The following is a 23,995-nucleotide window of genomic DNA, read 5'->3' on the forward strand; positions in this document are numbered from 1 at the left end:
GGCAATCATTCATGAAGGACTTGGTTTAATTTAGTTGGCCAAAATCAAGACATTTCCTGGGAGTTATCAAGATACTTAGATAGAAAATTATAATCTTTACCAGAGAATTGCCACAAAATTACAAGAAAGAACTTGTTGAAGAAATTAAAACATTATTACGAGATAAATGCGCTGCTGTAACATTACTGAGTTATTCCTTGGTAAAATGCCAACTCATTACTAGGTAACTGCACCGTATTCTTGAGAAATGACCAAATCATTACCTCATAATCCAATAAATTATGAAGTAATTAGGGCCCACTAAAATAAAGTGCTTCAAAAAATTGTGCTTTATTTTTAATTTCCTCCCATAGTCCACAGTTGGGTGAATTGATGACTCTAAATTGCCCATAGCTGTGAGTGTTAAAGTTTGCGTTTGTATCAGCCTTGTGAACCATTACCCTACCTCTTGCCTAATGACATCTGGAATTGAACAAAGCCCACTCTGACTCTAGTCCCCACCCCCATCCATACAGGATAAGCAGCATAGATAATGAATAGATGCTTTTAAGTCTATAGAAATAATCAGTCCCTGTGATGACCTTGCTTTTTACTGTAAACAGTCAAAAAATGCATCTGTATAGTTTTGTCTGTTTTAAAGCCAGCTGCAAAGTCCTCAAAAGGTTTCACAGCTGCAGGTTCTTGTGGAAATTTCCTGGTCTGCTTTCATCACAAGTTAAACTGAGGAGCAGCTCAGTTTATAGGGCATGAGTTAATCAATTATGTTGGTGGGATATCCTCTTCAAGGTCTTCATGTGGTGGAGAATATTTAACTTTTGTATTTTCCTATGCAGATGACAGCACAATGGTACCAACTGGATGAAGTTTTTATCAAAGCAAAGACCAGAGCTAAAGATTGTGCTGATTACATAAGAGAGGAAAGGTTGCTTTAAATAGGAGCCTGAATAAGGGACCAAAGATTTTTACTCATTAACCTGGATTAAATATACATTTATGGAAATCCAGTATTTGACATCAGAAAGACACACCCAGGTCTAAGAAAATGTATTTAAACATGGAAATTGACAATATCCCCGGAAAATAACTTCGTTTGAGAAGCTGATGAATATACAATGATTGGGAACCAAGACTGACAAAGATGCACCATATTATCTATATAGTACCACATGATACCTCTGTCAATCACTAGCATCATACTATGAGTTAGGCCATAGCACTACATTTCTAAAAATTAAAGTGATAATTCAGTAGTTGTATAATCACTTGTTATCATATCAAAAATGTCATTTTTGTGGCTTTTAACTGTAGAATTTACATGTGATTTTTATGACTTCTGCCTTGAACAAAGATCACACTTCTGCTCAACTCTGTCCTTAAATGTCTAAAACTTCACAGCAGCGGTGACTTTTGGTACTGTTTAATCACTAAATTAACTTTTTAAACTAGATTTAATCTGTTGGAAAACAAAAATTAGACAGTCCACACGTTTGAGGTGGAGTAAAGGGTGGATGTGGTGATTAAGGTAGTAGGATTTCCAGGAGTCCTTGATCATGTGTTGAATGTCTTTGAAAACTGCTGGCTGTTTCCAGGTGAATTACCAGGGGTAAATGAGATGCCCGACTTTGGCTTCCAAGCGACACACATGTCGATATGTGTCGAGCTCCTGCCCTGGGTTGTGGCACATTTGGCCTAATGATGGATTCTTAGTGCCTTGCATGCCTAAAACTTAGCATTAAATCAAACTCTAACTGAGATTCCTTTAAGAAAGTCACACCATTGAAATGTGTTTTATAAAGAAAAAGTGAAATATATTCTGACTTTTGTTTTGAAAGCTATTTGACAAGGGGCATTACCCTCGGTGGGACGTCCCCTTGCAAAATTCTTTAAAATTTATTTTACATTATAATGATGGTTCATTGTTTTTCCACAAAATATTTTTCTTTATTTTAATTAACAATTTAAAACGACTTGTCATTCAGTGTTTTTATGTATACTGTCATATCATTTACATCTTGACGATAATCTACACCAACAGAAGAGACAGAATGGTTGTCCAATCACCTGCCAAGTTTTGTGAAAATTCTTGCCTTTCCCGAATGTACGGTGGCCTGGAAGTGCAATACAAAATCTAAAAGTCTAAAACACAAATGAAATAAATTTACATTAACTGAACTGTTTTTACATTTCAAAAAACAAATTTACATCAGCAAATGACATAACAAATTTTCATTTTACATAACAAATTCACAAAAAGTGCAATACAAAATTACAAAGTCTGAAACACGTAGAAAAATTAAAAACAAATTTACAAAAAATCATACTTGATGTGTATAAGCACACAAACTAAGGGCCAATCCCACTACTACCCCTCAACCCTTCCCCTTGCCCCTTGAAACAGAGTGGTAAGGGGTAGGGGTGAAAACATTCCCGTAAGAAACGAGACGCCACTTGTTTGCAGTGTAGCCACTAGGCGGCGCCAAGGTAATGTTTAGACCTGTGAGCTACATATATTGTCAATACTAGATAATGCAAGTGAGTAGTAGAAAAAGACAACACTGGCTATATGTGTTTACTTACCTGCCGCACGGAGACATTAAAAAGTAAAGTTCAACAGGCCCACGTATCTTTCATGTTTTAAAGAAAAACATAACATGCAGTTCATCATCACGTATTGCCGATAAACAGCTGCGTCAATGGAGGTGACTGTAAAGCTTCGACCGTCTCGTTCACACTGCGTTGATCTTCTCTACTTATTTATATAATTAACAACCCTTGTTTACATGTGTGGACCCCCCAAAAAAATACAATAAACTTCAATCTTCAGTGGCTAAAGACTGAATATATAAGAAAATAAAATTGTTGTCTTTTCTATAATCATTTCGCCAAAAATATTTTTTTCATTTATGCGCATCCTTCGTAATATGTTGTGCCGTTTCGCAGTTGATTACAGTGAATGGAGGGGAAACTCATCATACCCCTTGGTTTTAAGTGTGGTCCTGAAAAATCTTCGTTTCAAGGGCTATGTAGCCCTTGGCCCTTAGCCCTAGCCCTCAATTCAGAGAGAATTAAGACACCACTTCACCTGACGTAACCGCGCAAAACCAAGGGGTAGGGCTAAGATAAGGGCTAAGGGGTAGAAATGGGATTCACCCTAAGCCTTTGTGTTACTGGTCTCTCTCCTCCTCAGTCTCTGTTGTTGATTTCTTTGATTCCTGGACATCAGCTGAGGAGCCCGCAGCATGAGAAGAGATGTCTCTGTTCCTGAAAAGGAAAATCACATTGTTTCTTTTGATTGTCTGAGCTTAATAAAACAGCAGCTATGGACTTAAGTTTGACAGTGAATAAAACCTTGACTTATATAGATAGTAAATTGAAATTCTAAATATCTCTCCTCTTTGCCTGTTATCATTTTTCTACCTCTGAGTTTGACCACTGTTAAGGGTGAATGCAACAAAAATGTGAGCATGTGAGCTGAATAGGTGATAACAATACATTTGATAAAAAAAAAAATGAAGTGATAAATTATTAATTTATTTGACATTTGTTTGATGAAAATTGTTGCAATTTGATTTAAATAGTGGTAATTTTTATAACTTTGATTTTTTTCATTCATCATATATCATAAGCAGCAGAAATATTTTCATTTATCATTGAAAGGGTGGAAGTCACAAAAAGTTAAGATTAAATAAGGTGATGAAAATGTATGTGATCTGACATATTAAGAATCAAAAATGTATGTGAATAAAAAGATTGGGGATAAAAATGTTTGTGACGTAAGAAAAAAAATTTTGCAATGAAATAGTCTTTTTACGATAATTTTCAACACGTTATTTTCTTTTTTGTTAACTTCTGGCTTAATAAAAATGCTCCCCTTCTGCTTATTTGTTGACCTGAGGGTTTAAAGCACTGATCATCAACTGGCGGCTGGGGGGCTTTATCAGGCCCACCAAAGCTTCCTGTCTGGCCCCCGAAAAATCCTTAGATACAGAAAAGGAGGAAAAGAAGATGTTGCGGTTTAAAGAGTACCCTTTGGATTTAAATCTTTGCAGCTGTTAAATCCATCCCACAAAAAATTAACATTGAAATAGTTTTAGAATTATTAACATTTGATCTGTTTTTACTGAAATTTTCTGTCATAAATAGTAGATATTTAAAAAAAGGGTTAAGGTTGGCAGAAGTGCAAAAATGACCGTTAAAGTGGTGAAAAGGGGTTAGAGAGAAGCAAAAATGGGTGATAAGTGGCAAAATGGGTTGTGGAGTGGCACAAGTGGACAACAATTGGCAGAAAAAGTTGTGAAAAGGGGTTAAAATGTGGCAAAAATTGATAAAAGAGGAAAAAGGGGCAAAAAGTATCAAAATTATGTTACAAATGGCAAATAATGCGAAAAAAGGAATAAAAGGGGGTTAAAAAGTGGCAAAAATAGAAGAAATGTGGCAAAAATGGATAAGAGTGGCACAAAGGGGATAACACATGCAGGAAAAGTGGTTCAAAGGTGGTTAAAATTTTGCAAAAATTGGGTTAAAGGGGCAAAAAGTGTCAAAAATGACTTAATACTAGTACTGAATCACAACTGTGGAGGGCCCATTCTCTGGGAATGTCAGGGACCCAGCCAGTTCTGTTGTCAGGCCTGTCTCTTTGTGGCCTTCTGCATTATAGATAATAGGGATAGATCTCACTGGTGATGTCTAAAAACGTCCTGCATTTTGAAAGAAAATACAAATTCTACGACAATAATACTTCTATCAGACCAAAATATTAATCTAATTGTTGTGTATTTGAAAGTCCGGCCCCCAGAGTTTCTGTCGAGACTAAATCTGGCCCTTGTGCAAATGTACTTGATGACCCCTGGTTTAAAGCTTCACAGCAGTAATGGAGAGTTTTGATGACTATTTCATCATTTAATCACCTTTTAGGAATATTTTTGGCAATAAATTGATGTTGGTGATTGCTAATATTTAAAGTTTCAAGAACTTTGACATCAAATTGAAAATTAGTTCCATTGTTTTGGAGCTGAGAAGCTCCAGGCTCAGCCATGTGAAAGAAAAGAGCAAGCTGTTCAGAGACGCCTCCTGCCCACCAGCACAAGCATCCTGGATCTCAGGCAGAAGTTTGTTTTTCTGGTATTTTTGTAACCATGAAAACATCACTCATTTCGTCACAAGAACTTTAGTTATATCGAGTGTTGGAAGGATTCAAACAGTTTCATGGCACAGACCTTAAGTCTGATTAAGTCATAACACCTACACATTAATATAATCTCAAGATTCTAACAACAAAAGCAGTGATGCCCTAAAGGTTAGAAAATAACATAAAAATACGCCCTCTGCCCAGGAGCTGGAGGATCCGAAGGGTGTGTCTGCTGTGGTCTGTATCACTGCAGGATTAATGTTGTTCTAAAAACTACCACTAGGGGTTGGTGTTGCTTAAGAAATATTTACACATTAAACATTGTTGATTAACCAACCTTGGCTTTTCAATGTCATCGATTATCTCTGGCAGCCTCATGTTCCTTGTTTCTGGAAGCATCAGAGCCACCAGGCCGGAAGTGATGGCCATGCAGCCGATGATGACCTGAGGAAGAAAGATCCACACGTCCTCCAGCAGCAGGATGAGAGGAGCCACTGAAATTCCCAGACGACTGATGAAGCTTACATAACCCATACCGTTTTGTCTGAAGAGACAGGAAAGGAAATCAGCTTAGACTGTATGTTTAAGCACGATCTATGACCACACATCCTCTAGTAAACTGGTAAAATCAATGTGACCTCACTGGAAGGTTTGCAATAACCTCAACACGTATCATAGCAGAAAAAAGTGGGAGGATCATAGTTTGAGCTGAATGTCAGTACTGGCCTGTTCACTCTCTGTCATATCCATCAGTTTTCTACACTGCTTAACCTGTCTGTGGTCACGAGGGGCTGGTGCCTATCCCAGCTGTCATTGGGCGAGAGGTGAGACAACCCTGGGCTGACAAATAGAGACAAATAACCAGGTACTCTCACACCTACAACCCATTCAGAGTCAACAACTGACCCTTCGCTAAGCCCTGCGCCACCATTGGTTACCGTTACTACATCAGGCAAGCTTCACCACCATGCTGAATACCTAGTTTTCCACTGTCCAAGTAGGGGGTATTCTGAGGACTATCTGAGTGGCTACGATCAAATTTGTAGTGAAAATTATTTGAAAAGGTCATAGAAGACAGAAACGTCCACAACATGCTTGTGAAAGCTACATCCACGCTATCTTTTGATGATGGAGTATGAGCAGATAAGTTAGCATAAGGCTAAATACCTAACACGAAAGCAAGCACATGGCAAATATTCATGAGATGGTGACCAAGGACGTCAGGCAAAATATCTCCTGTGACATCAAAACTACTGACCAACTGTCAAAGGCTCTGCCTTTTCCCAAACACTGTCTATGAGTGGTTTTCCAAATGGATGTGTTTCACACATGTTCTGTCATGCCAGGTTAGTAGCAGCCTGTTTGTATGTAAGAAACAGCTGGTCACGTTTTCATTATGCTTGTTTAAACTAACACACAGATAGATGAAATTATTACTTTTGAATTGTAATTTTCATGCTCTGATTTTGTGTAATCTACATAAACAGGCAGGTTGTAACAGGGAAAAAAACAGCTCAGGTATCAAGCTCCTTTTTTTGGTCTTTGACTCAGGTCAGAACTTGGACAAAAATATGTGACCCATCGTGAAAAACAGTAAAACAACACTGCTCTTGTACAGCAGGGTAATTTAAGATATGATCACATTTGAAGCTAATGTTGAGTTAGCTTTTAATATACGTTTGTTAATGTATAATTGCAGCTGCTGTTTAAGCGGTCTCAGTTTTCCACACTGTTTTATTCATATCTTACATCTCTCCTCTTGTTTTTTTTTTGGCTTTCTGAAAGGGAAAAATTAAACGCCCCAATGTAAAGGTTAGTAGGTAAGATTTGACTGTAAGATGTTGTAAGCTCACCACTTTGGTACACAAGGGTCTGCTGAAGCGTGTCAGGCCTCACATGCATAGTTACAGTTGCTAACGTTGGATTGGACACTGACCGTTTTAAGGAGGGGCTTAGTGAATGGTCAATTCACCGAACAATCATATTTTTGGTCTGTGGGATGAAGCCAGAGCACCCATGCATGCAAAGGGAGAACGTGCAAATTCTGCACAGAAAGGTCCTGGCTGCATTCGAACCATGAGCCTTTTTGCTATGAGCTAACGGTGGTAACCCCTACGCCGACAATTTTTACATGTGTCATGCAAAACATACCCTACACTTAATGCATGCACTTAATTTTATTTTAAATACAAAATATTTTATTTGAAACATATCCAGGTAGTTTCAATGCCCAATAAATCAAGCATATAGCGTTAGTTCAGGCAGGTCACAGAGTGAAGGGCTGCCATAATTGAGATCAGCTGATCTCACACAAGCCCTCATCAGCTAGCTGAATCGCTCTAAGTATGCTATTGGCTAATCACTCTCATACTGCCTTATCTAAACTGCTCTAGCCTGGCTTTCTCTGCAAGCTGCTCTTGCAACCCTCCTCCATCCCAGCCCCTCCATTTTTCTGCTTTTGACTAAATCAATGTCATTCTGTTGTCAATGATTCCTGCTCTGCTCTGGATTTTTGCTGCTTCTCCCTTATGCTTTATGTTTTCCTGATCTGCACAGGAAGAGCAGGAATGTGTGTTGGCATGAGTGACACATTCAGTCTTTGGAACTGTGCATTTCTGATATGAAAAAAAGAATGAAAAACTGTTAACAAAAATCAACGACTTAGAGGGACGATTGAGACGGGATAATGTTATGATTGTGGGAAAACCAGAGGGTGGGGGAAAAGGCAGGGCCAGGGAGTTCATCACTGAGCTGATACCGAGGTTACTCAGCGTGAACAACTTTGTGAAGCCTATGACTGTGGATCAAGCACACCGCATATCTGTGCCAAAATCTACAGATGTTAAAAGGCCAAGGAGCATCATCGCCAGAATTCATTTTATCTGGAGAAAGAGCTGATACTTTGGCTGAGCCGGCAACAACAAATGACCTACAACAGCCAATGGGTGTACATTTACTCTGATTATACAGTGAAATTCACCTTATACTTCCTAGTGAAGCTTCATGTCCTCTACAGTGATAAGGTAAAAATCCTTACCACCCCAGGAGACATAATAACCTGATGCAGTGAGAAAAATTGTGAGAAATTTTCTTAAAATTCTCAACCAAATTCAACATTTCTTTAAAACTCCGGATTTATCAGTTTACACACTGGCCTGCCACAATCATGCTTTTTTTCCCAGCATTAGTGGGCAATACATTTTCCTTATGGTGTGCTAAAGGGTTGAAGTGTAGAGGGGAATTTTATTTAGACAACAACTGTATCATTTGAGCATTTAAGCTCCACTCCAGTTTTTCTTTTGTTATATGTAACTTAGGTACTTGGTGCAAGAAAACATCCCTTTGAGTCAAACTGTGAGAGACATACTCTTTTTGAATGGTTTTCTCTTCGCCAAATAGTAAGAAGCTCATCACCAAATTTGTGAATTACTTTTACTTTACTTTTTTCAGTACCTGACAACATTATTAAGAAAGCTTGGGAAAGAGAAATTGTTGTTTTCTGATAGACTATGGAAGACTGCACTCTCTCATAGCTGTTCAATACAGTTTAGAATAATTCACCATTTTTAATTTTCTAAAAACAGGCCTCACAAGTTTCACCCCTCTGTGTCTCTTAAATGTGATAAATGTAAGTGATGGTACATTGATGCATTTATTTTAGGACTGTCTGTTAATCTGTCAGTTCTGGTCTAGAATTTTTGTCTTTTTCTCGGGGGTTTATAAGAGGAAACTTGCTCCTGACAAAGACTTTGCTCTTTTAGGTGCCTCAGAGGACTCATCAGTGCTCCCTGCACAGATTCAAACAGCTCTGTTAATGGGCATGGTGTTAGCAAAAAATAACTGATTGTAAAAAACTGGAAGAAACCAACTATACTATGCTTCCTGGTTTCATGAACTGGGTTCAGTTATTCATATAGAAAAAAGGTGAAATAATAATTCTAAGTGCCAACTCAAAAGGGAAGAAACGTGGGGTCCCCTTTTGCAACATCTGGAATCATCTTAGATGCATTTGCATTGATTGTGTTCTGTAGTTTTCTTCCACTGTTTGCTGATTATATCTCCATTGTGGAAAGTTTGTGTTCAACAGGATCACCATAGACAACATAATATGTCCGTTTTTGTCATGATGAATTTTTCTTTTATATCTGTTACCCTCCTGTGTTCCTTGACAAAGTGTTGCTGACAGAACTGTAGTTTATCATCACATAAGAAACACTGCTTAACTTATGTTACAACTGCAAATAAACATAATGTCAGTATGAAACGTTAATAACCTCATTATTTATTAAAAAACGGATGACTGTATTTTTTCACAAAAAGTCTATAACCAATTCTTAGGCACAAAGTCCCTTTTTTCTTTTTTTGGGATTAGCATTGCTTCCAACATGCCTGTGTAAAATGTTGAGGCTTTTTGTACTACATAATGTGTTCATTTTATCTTGGTTCTTCGGGATGAATATTTACCACAGCCGGTCAAATACATGTCAGTGTTGGGCTGCATGTTAGTCATTCCCCAAACTACATCCCAATGACACAGATAGGTGATAAAATATCACCTATCTGTGGTAAAATATTACCTGTCCAAGGACAGAGTTAAAATAATGATTGATTGAGTGAAGTAATTAAGCCAAAAATGGATTGATAAATAAACTGTAAAAGGGACACTACACATGAAAGTATTGTTCTACTGATAAAACCAAAGAGCAAATAGAAATAAAACAAGCCAAAAAAAAACATTTTACAAGCACCATTTACCAACCTGATAACTGTGGGGAAAAGCTCTGTTGTGTAGAAGATGACAGTTGTGAATGAAGCCTCTGATAGACCTTTTCCAATAACGGCAACAGCTGAACGCAGATTCCACAAACCTAAAAAATAAAGCACATACAATGTACCACGGACATATGTGCACACTCTGAGGTAATAAGTAACTAATCATCCATATGTTTTACAACAAAATCAACATGCATATGCTAAAATATACTAAGATTTAGATAAACTAAGGAACCCAATTTAAAAGTTCTAATTTACGAAACAGGACCTTAAAGTCAGCAGGTGGAAAAGACTGGATTAGAAAAGACAAGAAAAATGCCATTTTTAAAAATTAAATGTTTCTGTGATTCTTTCAACACTTTATAGTTCACAGTAGTCTAGATCCTCCCCAAAATGACGTGAAAGATGATTGTGTAGGGCTATTATTTCTGACAAATTTCAAAGAGACTTATTTAGAGACTAAATTTATTCTGTGTCCTAAAACACATGATTAAAAAAGCAGTAATGTGATGTGGATCCTGACTTTCTGGAAGAAAGATGTTAATGACGAGGCAGGTTCCTGTCAGTAACAGAGTTCCAGCCTGAAATTTCCTTCGCCCAATGGTGTTGATAAAGAAAAAGACCATCAGCTTAGCAGGGACTTCAATGGCAGCAAAGATGAAATGTGTGAGGTACATGTTTAAACCAAATCCACTGATGTTGAGGCTGATTCCATAGTAGGTCAAGGCCACGCCAAACCTGCAGGGTACAAAGAACATAGAAACATTATGTTATGTCCATGTTACTATTGCTATCACTGCATTTATAAATCTATGAATCCTGTTTGAATTTTGTACAAATGGAGTCAGCTGAGTTTATTTGTGTGAACGCTGATATTTTTTAAGGTGATACCCACCAAACAACTGCAGACTTTAGAGACAGCAATCTCAACTTTGGGGTCTTGAAGAGGTCAAGGTAAGTGTAGTTTTTGTCCTGCTTCTCCTGGATTTCTACACTGGATAGTGCCTTTGAGGAGACAAATTCATGTTGAAATAGAGTTTTATATATTTGTATTATACTTGGCTTTCTCATCTGGACTCTGCAACACTTTTAATTTGACAGCTATTTTTAATGTTAGTCTCATTCTTAGCCTCTGGATTAAATGCCTTTATATTTTAGTCACATTTCAGTCATTTCAACCTTTTATAGTTGTAGTCTATTATTTCAGTCTAGTTTTAGTTTTAGTCAGTACAGCTGAGAGGCAGAAGAGCTACAGATGCATTGTATTTGGATAGATTTACCCACATTGGAGAAATATCATGGATTTTGAATTTTTACAATTACATTTTAGTCTAGTTTTAGTCATTTTGGCAAAATAAATCTATACTTTTCATCAGTTTAAGTCATCAAAAAAATATATTTTTTGACAGTATTAGTCTCGTCTCTCCCATGGAAAAAGGCTGTCCACAAACATTTTTAGTCATAGTTTTGGTTGATAAAATTAACACTGCTCTGCAATTTCACTTCATTCTTCTTCACACAACTGCTCAAGCTCTGTCAGGTTGCACCGGATGGGGCATAATCTGTGTATCATTCATTCATTTAAAATTTGATTGAGAATTGAATAACAAATAAATAAAAAATGGCTCATTGTTCACTTTTCTGTTTTAAAAACCAAATCAAGTAATGAAAGTACTGTTCATTTTCTAGTTTCTATTTCTGTAACGAAATCAAATAAACAGGATACAGAAACAGAAGCGTCTTTTTGACTATTGCTTTTTATAGTGGGATCAAAGAACATATGAAAAAATAGCTGTAAGCAGTCAGTGTGATTGCAATATTGATATGCATAACATCGTTCAGGTGTTGTGCTCAGAAAAGCATCCTGAGAATCCCATGCCTATTGCTGAGAAGGTCATGCTTCCTGCATGTTATACAGGGACACTCACACTAGGCAATCTGTACTGTGCCTGGGTACGTTTGAGCCTAAAAGCCGAGCATTTGACCACACTCTTCCGTGCTTGGACGTGGCATGCTTCCCTGGCTCCAGCAAGGAAGGACAAGGTGGATCAAAGCATGGCACGAATGCAAATGAAGGAGCACAAGTGCGGGAACGTGACTTAACTCGTGTTTGTGTTCCGTATATCATTCCAGGAAGCGTGAACTCCTCAGCGATGGGCATGTGATTCTCGGGATGCTTTTCTGAGCACAACACCTGCACCAGGTTATGAAAATTAATACTGAAATACTAACTGCTTCCCCCGTTTTTTTCACATTACATTCTCTGATCCCAACATTTATAGCAAAAGTCAAAAAAGACTCATCATTTCTTGTTTATTTGATTTTGTTTCAGAAATGAAAACAAGAAAATTAGCCTTTTTTTAATTGTTTGTTATTCAAATTCAAATGAATGAATGATACATGAATTGGGCAAGAACATTGGTCAGGAGCATTCTTTTGTTTCATGGTGTAATGGTAGGTGTAATGGTGTCTTTATACTACAATCACTTGAAACACATTTACTGCACTCAGGTGATCCCTGTTTCACTCATTTTGAGTTTACTAGCACCAACTGGCAGGACCTCTGTTGTATTGGGTCAGTCACTTTGAAGGGGGTGAATATTTCTGCTGTCACTTATTTTACGTCACATATGTTTCTTTAATTGACACAACTTTTGTAGAGATCTGTTTTCACTTTGACATTTAAAGGGCTCTTTGGTAAATATTCTTGTCAAAAAAGCCAAATTAAATTTATCTCGGCTGATTTCTAAAATCAATGAAAGGGTAAAACTTTCAAGGGGGTAAATACTTTTTATAGGCACCATAGTTGACTTTTCAGATGCCTGATCATTAATTGTAATTAGTGACTCCAAAAAAGTGCTTCCCAGTAAAGTTAATCTCTCTACAAACTGTTCATTTATACTGAAATTCTGTTTATGAAATAAAAAGTTGAGGTAAACACTCTCAGTCTAATGTTAAAGAGAGTTTTGGTGGGCCCCAGAAGACTTGCGGCTTTCAGATAGGCAGCATCATACGTACAGCTGAGTTTCTGTTAGCCGGCATTGGCCGGTAAAAAGGGCAGAAGTCCAGCAGATAAAAATATAACCAGTCAAAATGTCCGTCAGAAAACATGCCAGTGACCAGATAAGTAAATACTGAATACTTGCATATTATATTTTGTGTAACCTAGATGATATGTTGCGAGAATGCGTTAATATAAACTAAAAGGTGCCTAATCTTACTACATCTACTGTCCTGCGGTGCTGGGGTTGTTTATCTCCTCAGACGGTAAGCACATTGCTAATTACGTATGCATGATGATGTCAAAGCCAATCTATTTTTCTGCATGTGCTCAGTACTGCTGGAGACAGAATTTTAATCTAAGTGAGGTTTTCCTGGTTAACCAAAGGCTTGTAGCGGTATGGAGGAATTTTGATTATGTCATCACTGTGAGTAATGACAAAGCTGAAACAAAGGGAACTGTATAGCTGAGCGTCGTAAACACCGATGCAACAGCAGAGAGAGAGGCCTACGCCAGTTAATTAGCAGAAGTGGTCTTGGATAAGCTGTTAATGAGAGGAGAAATAGACCGGACGATAACCTGTGGAGCTTTTGTCTTTTCGGTACAAGTACAAATAAACCAGGATGGTTGGATTCCCAGCTTTAGCATAGGTTTCAGTCATATCATCATGAATCACTGATATTAGACAACTGATGGTAAGACTCATTAGGCCCCGAGCACCACCCCGACCTCGGAGCGAGGACCCTATTGTATTTCGTTTGTCCAAAAAATTATAATTTTCTGACACTTCGTGCTCGACTTTGGGGCCCTTAAGCCCCCTAAAAAAGTCCTGGATTTTTGCTCATCTCGTCAGGACCCTCAAAAAATTTCATATTCTGGTGTTGCCAGACTTCGCCCTCAAAAAATGGCCGCTAGGGGGCGCCAAAACCGACAAATCAGCAGCCCCGCCCACAAGTTTGTCCGACATGCAGGAAAATCAGTACACATATGTATCATGACTACACGAACAAAAAAATCCTCTTGGGGCCATCCTCAAAAATGCACAGGAAGTGATATAATCAGCAAAAACTCATTTCTGCCCATTTTTGGCAAATTTGCAGACCTTGCATTTGAACGAACTCATCCGAGGGGACTTATCTCCTGGACTCCAGACTGGTATTTCCTGAAACACCATATTTTTGAGAAAAAATATGGTGTGCTTTTTAGTGCTTACACCAATCATCACCAAACTTCCCACAGATGATCACCCATGGAGGCTCTATCAAATCATGCATTGACATCAGAAATCAATAACTCCGCCCCCTTATGACATCACAATATTGAATTTGGCACTTTACCCACTTTTCTTACTTTAAAAATTCACCAAAAATACACCTTTGAACTTAGGCAGATGGTCTTTGGTGTGTACACACATCGTGATCCCACCTACAAAAAGCCTCTTGGACCCATGCCCAAATCCCAACAGGAAGTCCACCAGCTTCATCGCAATTTCACAATACAACTTTTTTTTCCCTCTCTCCTGAAATGGTTTAACAGTCATAACTCTGGAAAACATCGTTCTATCATACACAAATATTATGTTCTTGATAACAGTCTGGGCTAGAACACATTCATGTTTTAAAATAAAAAAAAATCTTATAGCACCCCCTCTGGCAAGAGAAAGTAACTTTCACATTCCAGTTCCTGCATGGTTGGCCAAATCATGCTGAAATTCGCTCAGGTTGTTCCCAAGGAGTTGACATTACACATATGAAATGGAAAAAAACTTACGCGAGAAGGTGTAGCCCTGGCAATTTTTTGTTCACCGTAAAACAGGAAGTAGAATTTTCAGGGGCTTGTGATACTCGTAAAGCAATAAAACTTGATGGGAAAATTTTCTAAGGGATGCTTAGATAATTGATGGGATGTTTGTTGGTGGGCGTGGCCTATTGGCTCAATGGCGCCACCTAAAAATTTTCAAAAATTCAGCTCCCCAGCTGGTTCAACCCAGGCTTATGAATTTTGGTGTGCATATAGGTCATCATCAGACCTACAAAAAAGCCTTTTGGACCCCTGCCCAAATCCCAACAGGAAGTCCATGTTTCATTAGATGAAACAGGAAGTAGAATTCTCAGGGGCTTGTGATATGTGTAAAGCAATCAGATTTGGTGAAAACATTCTCATTAGCATGCTGAAATAATAGATAGGCTGTTTGTTGGTGGGTGTGGCCCATTGGCTCAATGGCGCCCCCTACAAATATTAAAAACTTCAGCCCTCTCAGCTGGTTCAACCCAGGCTTATGAATTTCGGTGTGCATATAGGTCATCATCAGACCTACAAAAAAGCCTTTTGGACCCATATCATAAATCAAACCGGAAGTTGGCCATTTTGGTTTTTTAAATTTGCTTTTTGTAAATTTAGGGATGGTATGTGAACGAACTTGTCTGAGGGTTTTTATCTGACTCCAGAATTTTTTTACTCAAACTAGACAACCTTGAGACCCCGGGTTGAGTTTTCACCATAGGGTGGTGACAATATCGGTGCCCAAACTTCTCTGCGTTATGCTCTATTTTTTGCTGTGAAATTACACCATTATTGCCTTGTAACTTTTTAGTGTTTCATTCAATCATCACCAAACTTCAGAAGGATAATTGCACATTGGTCCTGAATACAACTATGCATCAATATCATCTTTTTCCCACAGTACCCCCTTCTGCCAGGTGAACATTTACACCATTGATGTTTCAAGTGTATTTTATGGGTTGCCACAAAAAATTCACCAAAAATACACTGTTCATCCTAGGCCTATGATTTTCACTCTGCATGTTAATCATTATCAGAGCTACAAAAAAGCCATTTGGACCCATGCCAAAATCCCAACAGGAAGTCCACCAGCTCTGCCCCAATTTCAATATACCTCAATTTTTTTTAGGACAATTATATACTGAAACTGATGTAACTTGGGGGGATATCATTCTATGGTCTTCAAAATGTTATAGCAAAACAACAGTATCACATTGAACAGCCTACATGAAAACAGCTCATCATGGTGCCCTCTACTGCCAAAAGGAAGTGATGCAAATGGGTCATTTCTGCATTTGTAGTAAATACGCTCAAATATGGATCGCCCTGGTCTCTTTGCTGTGCTGCAGCACACTTCACAAGTTCGACTACACCCTGCTGTTGCTACACAGTGGCGGTTGCACCACAACCCGAGTTGCACCAGGGTGCGAGAGCCCTGCAGTACTGCCTGCAGCCATAGATTTTCATTTGAAATGTAGAGTTCTAACGCAGTGTCCAGTTAACAGAGCACTTTTGTTATGTGTTTGGATGCTTCGTTGTTGTAGGTGGAGGATGGTATCTGGCTGTTGTAAGCTGCAAAGTTATAGTAGCAGCCAATGTGCTAAGAGGCTAGCAGTGTTAATGTGAAGCTAACTGTTGTTGTTTATGAGTTTAACGTAGGCATATATTGTGTATCTGACTGCATGTGTAAGGAAAAGCATGCAGCCTTTATTTTGATACTTTAAACCACTTACACAAAGAAAAATAAGAGAAAGCTTTTGTGCAGTAGTTTCTAGGGTCTAATCATGTGTACATGTCTACCCGTTTTTAATAGCGGGGTAATAATTATTAGGTTTACTGTTGGCTTGGTTTCTACTGCCTCGGTTTTGGGTCAGGTTTGGAAATAAAAATGTGTCCTCAGTCCCGTTTTTCAGCAGCGTTTTGCTGCTGCTAATACAGCAAAATAACGTTAAAGCAAATGTCCGGTAGTTGTTCTAAATGGCTGGAAACTTTGAGGACTGCCGGTGATTTTGACTGGGGACAAAAAAGTCTAGCGGAAACACTGACGTACAGTATGCAAGTTTTGGAAGGGCTGACATAACCTGATTATGCTTTTAATCATTGTTTATTCTTTTTCAACCATGAGTGCAATTTATGTCAGAATTTATGGTTGTTGTTGTATACTTGTTGTTTACATGTGGTTTTATTGAACAAAGAGTAATGTGCACTAAATGTTATAGTGAATATAGAATTTATTTCAATTTGTATTTATTGTTGTCATAATTGTTTGTCTTTCATGGCAGTAAATATCATTTATCCATGCTCAAAATATTGCAGCTGATAATGCCCCCCACACAGCTCTCTCCAGACATAAGCAGGTGGACATCAGGGTAAAACAACACAGTGTACCAAATATTTCAACCACAGAACACAAATTTCTTCATAATAGTTAGAATCTTATTTAAGCCAGTAGCAAATGTGCTTTCATTTTTGTTTTCAATGAAGTCCTTAAAAATCAAGCTCAGCTTACCTCTAGTTTCATCTTGTTTGAGAGTTTGGGTCTTTTGTTGAATGACGCACATTTATCAAGATAAAACTGGGCTCTCTCCACTTTACCATTGGCTAAAAGCCAACGCGCTGACTCAGGAAGCCACCTGCAATTTCAATTCACAGAATTAACAATAATTAAAACAAAATGTTTTAGAGGCATGGTGGTTGGTGAAGCTATTTGAAATGTCAATTTATATCTCAACATGGTCTCACGCTACTTTTATTTATCCTTTAATGTATACCAATTTATACCTCAGGATGCATATTTTATTCTTTGTAATGGCATTTGGTTTGATTTGGAATAATACCATTCGATATCAAACAAAATGATAGGATGTGATTCAAAATGATGCGTTATGAAATGATACATTATTCGACACAACATGATAGACAATGTTTTGACATGATAAAAAATATGATACGATAAAATATTACATTACACAATACTGTACAATGCAAAATGAAAAATATAATACAATTTATGATCTGATTTGATGGAATGTGATACTATGTAATGCAATGCCATGGAACATGTTAAGATTCAGTATGAAATGCTAAGCAGAATATGGCATCCTTTACATGGCGAACTACAACATTATCACTGTTTTGTGATCATTTTGCTGGAAACAATAACAGATATCCAGTGTTCACCTTATTTGGATCTGCATTAAGACCTTATAATCCCTTACGCTTGTCAAAGAATTTATTTTATTGAGGTGTGAAGTGAAGGAAGACTTCAGTATGATCTGATAGGATACGACTAGACATGGTACAATACTATATAACAGTGTTACTCAACGCGTGGCTCTCAAGCCCCATGTGGCTCTTAAGTGATGATTTGCAGCTCTTGTATGTCTTAATTTGAAATATTTTTCCCCAGAAACCTTAAAAATAGAGACTTTGACCTCAGAAATTATCCATTGCAAGTCACATTAATCAGTTTGTTTCCCACGCTTATACAGTAGGTATTAATGGTCAAACTTAATTGTCCACCTTTATTTTTTCTCTGTTTATTTTCATTGACCTTGTTTGCATTTTTTGTCCCTTTTTACATTTTTTGTGACTTTTAATCCATTTCTGCTGCTTTCAGTCCATTTTTACTACTTCTTTTAGCCACTTTTCGCACATTTTCTGCCACTCTTGCACTCTTTGCCCTTTTTCATCTGTTTTAGTCACTTTTATCCTGCTTTTTTGAAAATTTTCCCCTTTTCTTGCCACTTTTCACCCATTCAAGAAGTCTTTTGCCAATAAATGCCACTTTCCCCCCAGTTTACTACTTTTTTGCCCATTTTAGTCACTTTACACTCATTTTTTGCTGCATTTGTGACCACATGGAGCTCAACTGCTATATGATATGACGTACTGTTACTTGAAACAATACAATTGGACGTGATCTAATCTGTTACGAAAAAATATGATACAACACAAAATGAAAGGGCACAACACAAAACAATACGATATGATACAAAATGTTGGTGGTGATACGATTTGACATGATACAGTACACTGAAAAAACAGATTTTGACCCTTAGTATTTGTAACGTATAATTATTAAGTTTGTTTCACTGATTTAAATGTGTAATTCAATCCTTCTTATATTTTTTGACTAATTTCAAAATGTGCTGTCTCCATTTCAAATGAATTGATTCTAATTGTGTGAAAGTAACATAATAAAACTTTTTTCAAATAAGTTGGTTTGAAATGTGTTAAAATAACGTTAAAAAATTGTGTTAAACTAAAGTGATTTTAATTATGTAAAAGTAATCTTAAAAACGTGTTCAGGCTAGTTGATTTTAATGTGTACCAGGAACATAAAAAATTGTGTTAAACTAAAGTGATTTTAATTATGTAAAAGTAATCTTAAAAACGTGTTCAGGCTAGTTGATTTTAATGTGTACCAGGAACATAAAAAATTGTGTTCAAATGAGGACCACATACTGCCCTATCTGAGCATGTGCAGGGAGAAACCGCCATTTTGTCCTTTCCTGGTTAGGATTTACACTTTTCCAAGGACATTTTCAGCCCTGCAATTACCCACCTGTTTGGGATTTACTGTTTTTGGTGGTGAAGCTTGTGTCAGGAAGTCAAATGAGTTTACGTTCTAAGTATTTTTTAAACACATATTGCTGTTTTTATAAGGTTATAGCCATAGGTATCAAGACGTAGTCAACACTTGGTTATTACTCAAATTATTTGAGTTATGACAAATCTGCAGTTTTCCCAGAATGCCTTTGGGCACTAAACCTCTATGCATGCAGTTTGCTGCTGCTGTTGTGGCCAGGACACTCTTGAAAAAGAGATTTTTAATCTCAATGAGGTTTTCTTCTGGTTAAATAAAGGTTAGATAAAATAATTAAATAGAATGCACCATGAGTGAAAGTGCTGTCTCAATTAAAGAGGTCCCGCCTATAGGGGGCAATGTTGTTGTTGTAAATGTCAACACCTGTTAGATGGCAAATTGATTTTGATGAAACTTAAGCTATTGACTCAGTGGATTACCAACAATCACTGCCGCAAATGATTGTGCAGGTTGATCCCCTTTAGATGAAATGATGACATAAAAAGCTTTTGTAAGTGAGTGCTATTTGACATCGTAAGGCAAGCAGATACCTATGATGATAAATATACCTCTAATTTGTTGAGCTAAAACTACAGGTAAATTAATTTGGAATTACTTAAAAATAATAAGTTGAGTCAACTTAAAAAACCTATGTGGAACCGAGGCAAATTTCTTTTGTGCTACTGCTAAAATTGATAAAATTGAGTTCATTCAACTCCATTCATTTGAGTCTGGTTAACCTAGGTTTAGTTGGCTTTTCTTAAAAAAATTTAGCACCTTCTACACAAAATTATTAAGTTAAACTTACCTGTATTATTCATCTGAGATTACTTAAAAACATTAAGTTCAGTCAACACAAAAAATATATTGAGATCTAAATAAACATATTGCGTGCAATCTGTTGCCTCAATTTTATTGAGTAGTTATGGTGTATCTTTTTTACAGTGTACAAAACAAAACAATACAACATCATATAATGTGAAATGATACATTACAGTGAGAAACAAATCAATTTGATGTGATACTTTACAATATGACATGGTACAGTACTAAACAATACAGCATGACATAATATAATGTGATTTCTGATCTAATAAAAGGATCAATGTATGTTTTTTGACTTACCACCAGGTCAGTACTGCAAACCCTAGTGGGGCTGTCACAGTCAGGATGAGAGATCTCCAGTCAGTGACCAGGAAGGCAAACCCAGCCATTAGCATGTTTCCCACAGACCAGGACAGACTGCCCATCACACCTATCAACGATCGATGAACAGTGTCCACCCACTCAATGTCTGCAGAAATACAAGCAAATGAGATGACAACATCATCAAAACCAGAGCAGTTCTTAAAACTGATTTGTCTTACATCTGATTCATCAGAGATCATCTGCAACCCTAGAACATTATCTAAGGTATCAAAGTAGCTTACTGAGAACTGCTGCAGTGAGGCTGATTCCTGAAAGTCCAACCCCAGTGAGGAATCTCAGCACAGCAAACAGGATGTAGGAGTTTGCAAAGGCACTGGAGAAGCCGGATACAAATGCCATGGTGTACGAGACTAAAAGAAAGTTTTTCCTCCCATACCTTCAGACAAGAATGGGGTGTAGATGTAAGACATGAATGAAACAGGGTGATGGGAATGTCAGAAATACTCTCCCTTAGAGGTAAGAACTTGATTCTGTAGAAAAAAAAAAAAACTTTTTCTTCTGAAAAGAGAATTCCCGAATGATAACGTCAAGATTAGTCTTCATTAATGGAGGAAAGTCATCTTATACCTCCAACCTGAAATACTAACATCAGTCAGTTCTTTCTTATTTAGATGATCATAAAATGAGATGTTTGTCTTAGGTATGAATGTACAGTAAGTGCTCGAGTACTCAATGGATGTCATTACTCATTACGCTGTTCTAAGCTACAATATTTTGACTGATTTTATGTAATTTATGAACTTGAACTTTCTCAGTTTGTCTAACTAACTATACTTGGTAAGAATTAATAATAATGAAATAATGAACTTCTCCAGTCACGGCTCTGGCTTTATCAGCAGGTAATGCAGCAACTGCTTTATGACAGCTGCAGTAACTCTCAAATGATGTACAGTGCTTATAAAAAGTATTCACCCCCTTGGATGTTTTAACCTTTAACTGAATTTATAAATCAATCATGGTCGATATTAAAAGGCTTTTCTTTGGCTATGAAAATTACAAAAAAAAAAAAAAATCTCAAATGTCAGTATTTAGAAGATGCACCTTTTGCAAAACTACTCAAGTTCTTTCAGAACATGGATCGGGTGTGAACAGACCTGCTGAGAACCATCTCCACAGAATGATGCTGTGCTTCACAGTGAGAATGTGTTTGTGTTGATGTACAGTTTGGTGTTCTCCATACATGGCATCTTGTCTTACTGTCAAAAAGAAGCACTTCCTTCCACTTGACCATGGAGTCTCCCACATGCCTTGGTGAACTTGAGTTGAGATTTCATGAGTTTTCTTTAACAGTGGCTTTCTCTTTGTCACTCTCCCATAAAGCTCTGACTGGTGAAGAACCCCAGGCAACAATTGATGATGAATTTAACTGAACAGAGAGATGTTCAGTACCCTGGAATTTTTTCATGCTTTTCAATAACCTTATCTCTGAGTTCTTTGGAGTGTTCTTTTGTCTTTATCAGGAATACCAACTAACCAGTGACTGGACCTTTCAGACACAGGTGTCTTTATACTACCATCACATGAGACACATTCACTGCACTGATCTCCATTTCACTAATTGTGAGACTTCTAGCATCAATTGGCTGGACATCTGTTGACTTAGGTCAGTCACATTAAAGGGGGTGGATATCTATGCAGTCACTTATTTTACATTACTTATTTTTATCTAATTTACATTGCTTTGTAGAAATATGCTTTCACTTTGAAATTAAAGGGTTTTTAGGCCAAAAAATAAAAAATAAAATCAAATTACATTGACCATGATTGATTTCTAAAATCAGTGAAAGGGTAAAACCTCCAAGGGGGTGCATACTTATTATAGGCACTACATATCCCTTGGAGGTCTATAAAAAAGCATACTTTATTGACATCTAAATTAAAATAAATGCTATGCTGATTAATTTTCTTGGTTTGATTAAACTTTGAAAAGTGGCTGCATGGAAGATTCGTTGCAAGAAGGCCCTTGGTTCAAATGTCCTTGGGACAGGGCATTTCTCTGTGGAGCTTGCATGTTCTCCCTGAATGGACTACCTAAAAGTGCATGCTTCCTCCTACATGTTTTCTGGGTTAACTGGCAACTGGATATTGGCCACTGGATTTGAGCATGGCTGACTGCTTGTTTGTTTGGGCTTGTCTGCCTCTCACACAATGATAGCTTGGATTGACTCCAGCCCCCCCAAGACCCCAACTTGGATAAGCAGCATAGACAGTCATGGATGATAAAAGTTTTATACACTTACTTATCACAAAGGTATCCAAAAGATACGGAACCTAACGTCACACCAAAAAAGAAGATCGTGCCGATGGTTTTTGTCAGGCTTTTTCTATCACAGTCGAGGTTTAACTGGAAAAGCAGAGAGAAAAGGTGTACCTATTAATGTTAGTTTTTCCTTTATGTTTGTGTTTAAGTGCTAAATTTTTATCTCAAAGTGACAACATTGCTTCTGTTAAAAATGCCTCTTAAAGCAGGCAACATCTTAAATCCGAGTTTAACAAGCTGAGACTATAAAAACTAATTTTGGAAAATATTACAGTAATTAACTGTGATTAGATATGCGAACATTAACAACTCTGCTGTCGGGCATCTTACACAAGCAGGTTATGTTTTCAAATATTGCATTCATCAAACAAAAACAGGGTAAAAAATATGTTGAAAGGTGATGATTTGGTGTGATTTTTAATGTTGAATTCTTAAGAAAATTACCTGTTGTCAGAGAAAAAGACTTTTTTTTTCCAAGATTGGAAAAATTTGATTAATTTACATAAACCTGATTACAGAACAGTTAATTGTGTATATATACTGTATACTGCTATCTCATGTGCTAACACTTAATGATAATCTATAAAAAAGTGTAAAAGAAAAAACACAAGGAACATTTCATCAGCTGATCATACCTCCGTTGCCAGGGTGGAGGTGAAGGTGGAGTTGTCATACACCCATCCACTCATACACTGAACTGTTGGTATGTTAGCGCTATCAGAGGAGTTAGATAAGAGCTGAAACTGAGGCTCTGCAAACATCTCACAGGATATGAAGCTCCCATCTTCTTGTCTGGGAATACTGATGATCAGTTTCTGATCCTGAGTTAAATTCTCCCAGAGTTCTCCATAATCCAGGGTGCTGATGTCGCAGTGATGAGGAGGCTCTGCTGTGATGAAGATGATCAAGAAGAAATTACAAGGCAGGACTATTAGAGGGGTGTACAGCAGAATGAGGATGAAGATTTGGAAAGGCCCAAAACCGTTGATTTCCTGCAGGATGCTGTCAAACTTCATCTTTTCTGATTATGCCTCCTGAAAGAACAAATAATCTAAAGATGATGGATGTGAAACAGCAACAGATATAGGACTACAAAAAGAATTCATCTGAAGCACTTTTAACTACGCATCTTTGCAGGTTATGAAGTGATGTCTGCAGAGTTCTCTCAAAATGTATTGAGTGGCACTGGATTTTACATCCAAGCAATCTGATCATTAACCTCTTTGTCACCTTTGGACATCCAAATGTTTGGAA

The 23,995-nt window shown here is 37.3% G+C and overlaps 1 protein-coding gene across 1 annotated transcript; it reads right to left on the reverse strand.

Moving 5' to 3' along the window:
- Positions 1–3,164: 3,164 nt before the first annotated feature.
- Positions 3,165–23,757, reverse strand: LOC121511246 (solute carrier family 22 member 7-like). The gene is made up of 10 exons (XM_041789849.1): positions 23,377–23,757; positions 22,722–22,825; positions 20,703–20,857; positions 20,398–20,566; positions 17,194–17,317; positions 10,797–10,906; positions 10,425–10,639; positions 9,888–9,996; positions 5,466–5,672; positions 3,165–3,261 (listed from the first exon to the last, which is right to left on the reverse strand). Exons 1-10 carry the CDS (start codon positions 23,755–23,757, stop codon positions 3,165–3,167), a joined length of 1,671 nt encoding a protein of 556 aa, XP_041645783.1.
- Between the last annotated feature and the right edge of the window lie 238 nt (positions 23,758–23,995).

The sequence above is a fragment of the Cheilinus undulatus genome, linkage group 6 (assembly GCF_018320785.1).
Source record: "Cheilinus undulatus linkage group 6, ASM1832078v1, whole genome shotgun sequence".
Lineage (NCBI taxonomy): Eukaryota > Metazoa > Chordata > Actinopteri > Labriformes > Labridae > Cheilinus > Cheilinus undulatus.

Excerpts from the sequence above, each read along its gene's own strand:
- LOC121511246 (XM_041789849.1), bottom strand. The coding sequence starts at position 23,757 with ATGAAGTTTGACAGCATCCTGCAGGAAATCAACGGTTTTGGGCCTTTC. Across the intron at positions 20,858-22,721 it reads TTTGGATACCTTTGTGATAA|GTATGGGAGGAAAAACTTTC; the intron begins GTAAGTGTATAA and ends TCTTGTCTGAAG. Across the intron at positions 17,318-20,397 it reads TTTGCAGTACTGACCTGGTG|GTGGCTTCCTGAGTCAGCGC; the intron begins GTAAGTCAAAAA and ends TTGAAATTGCAG.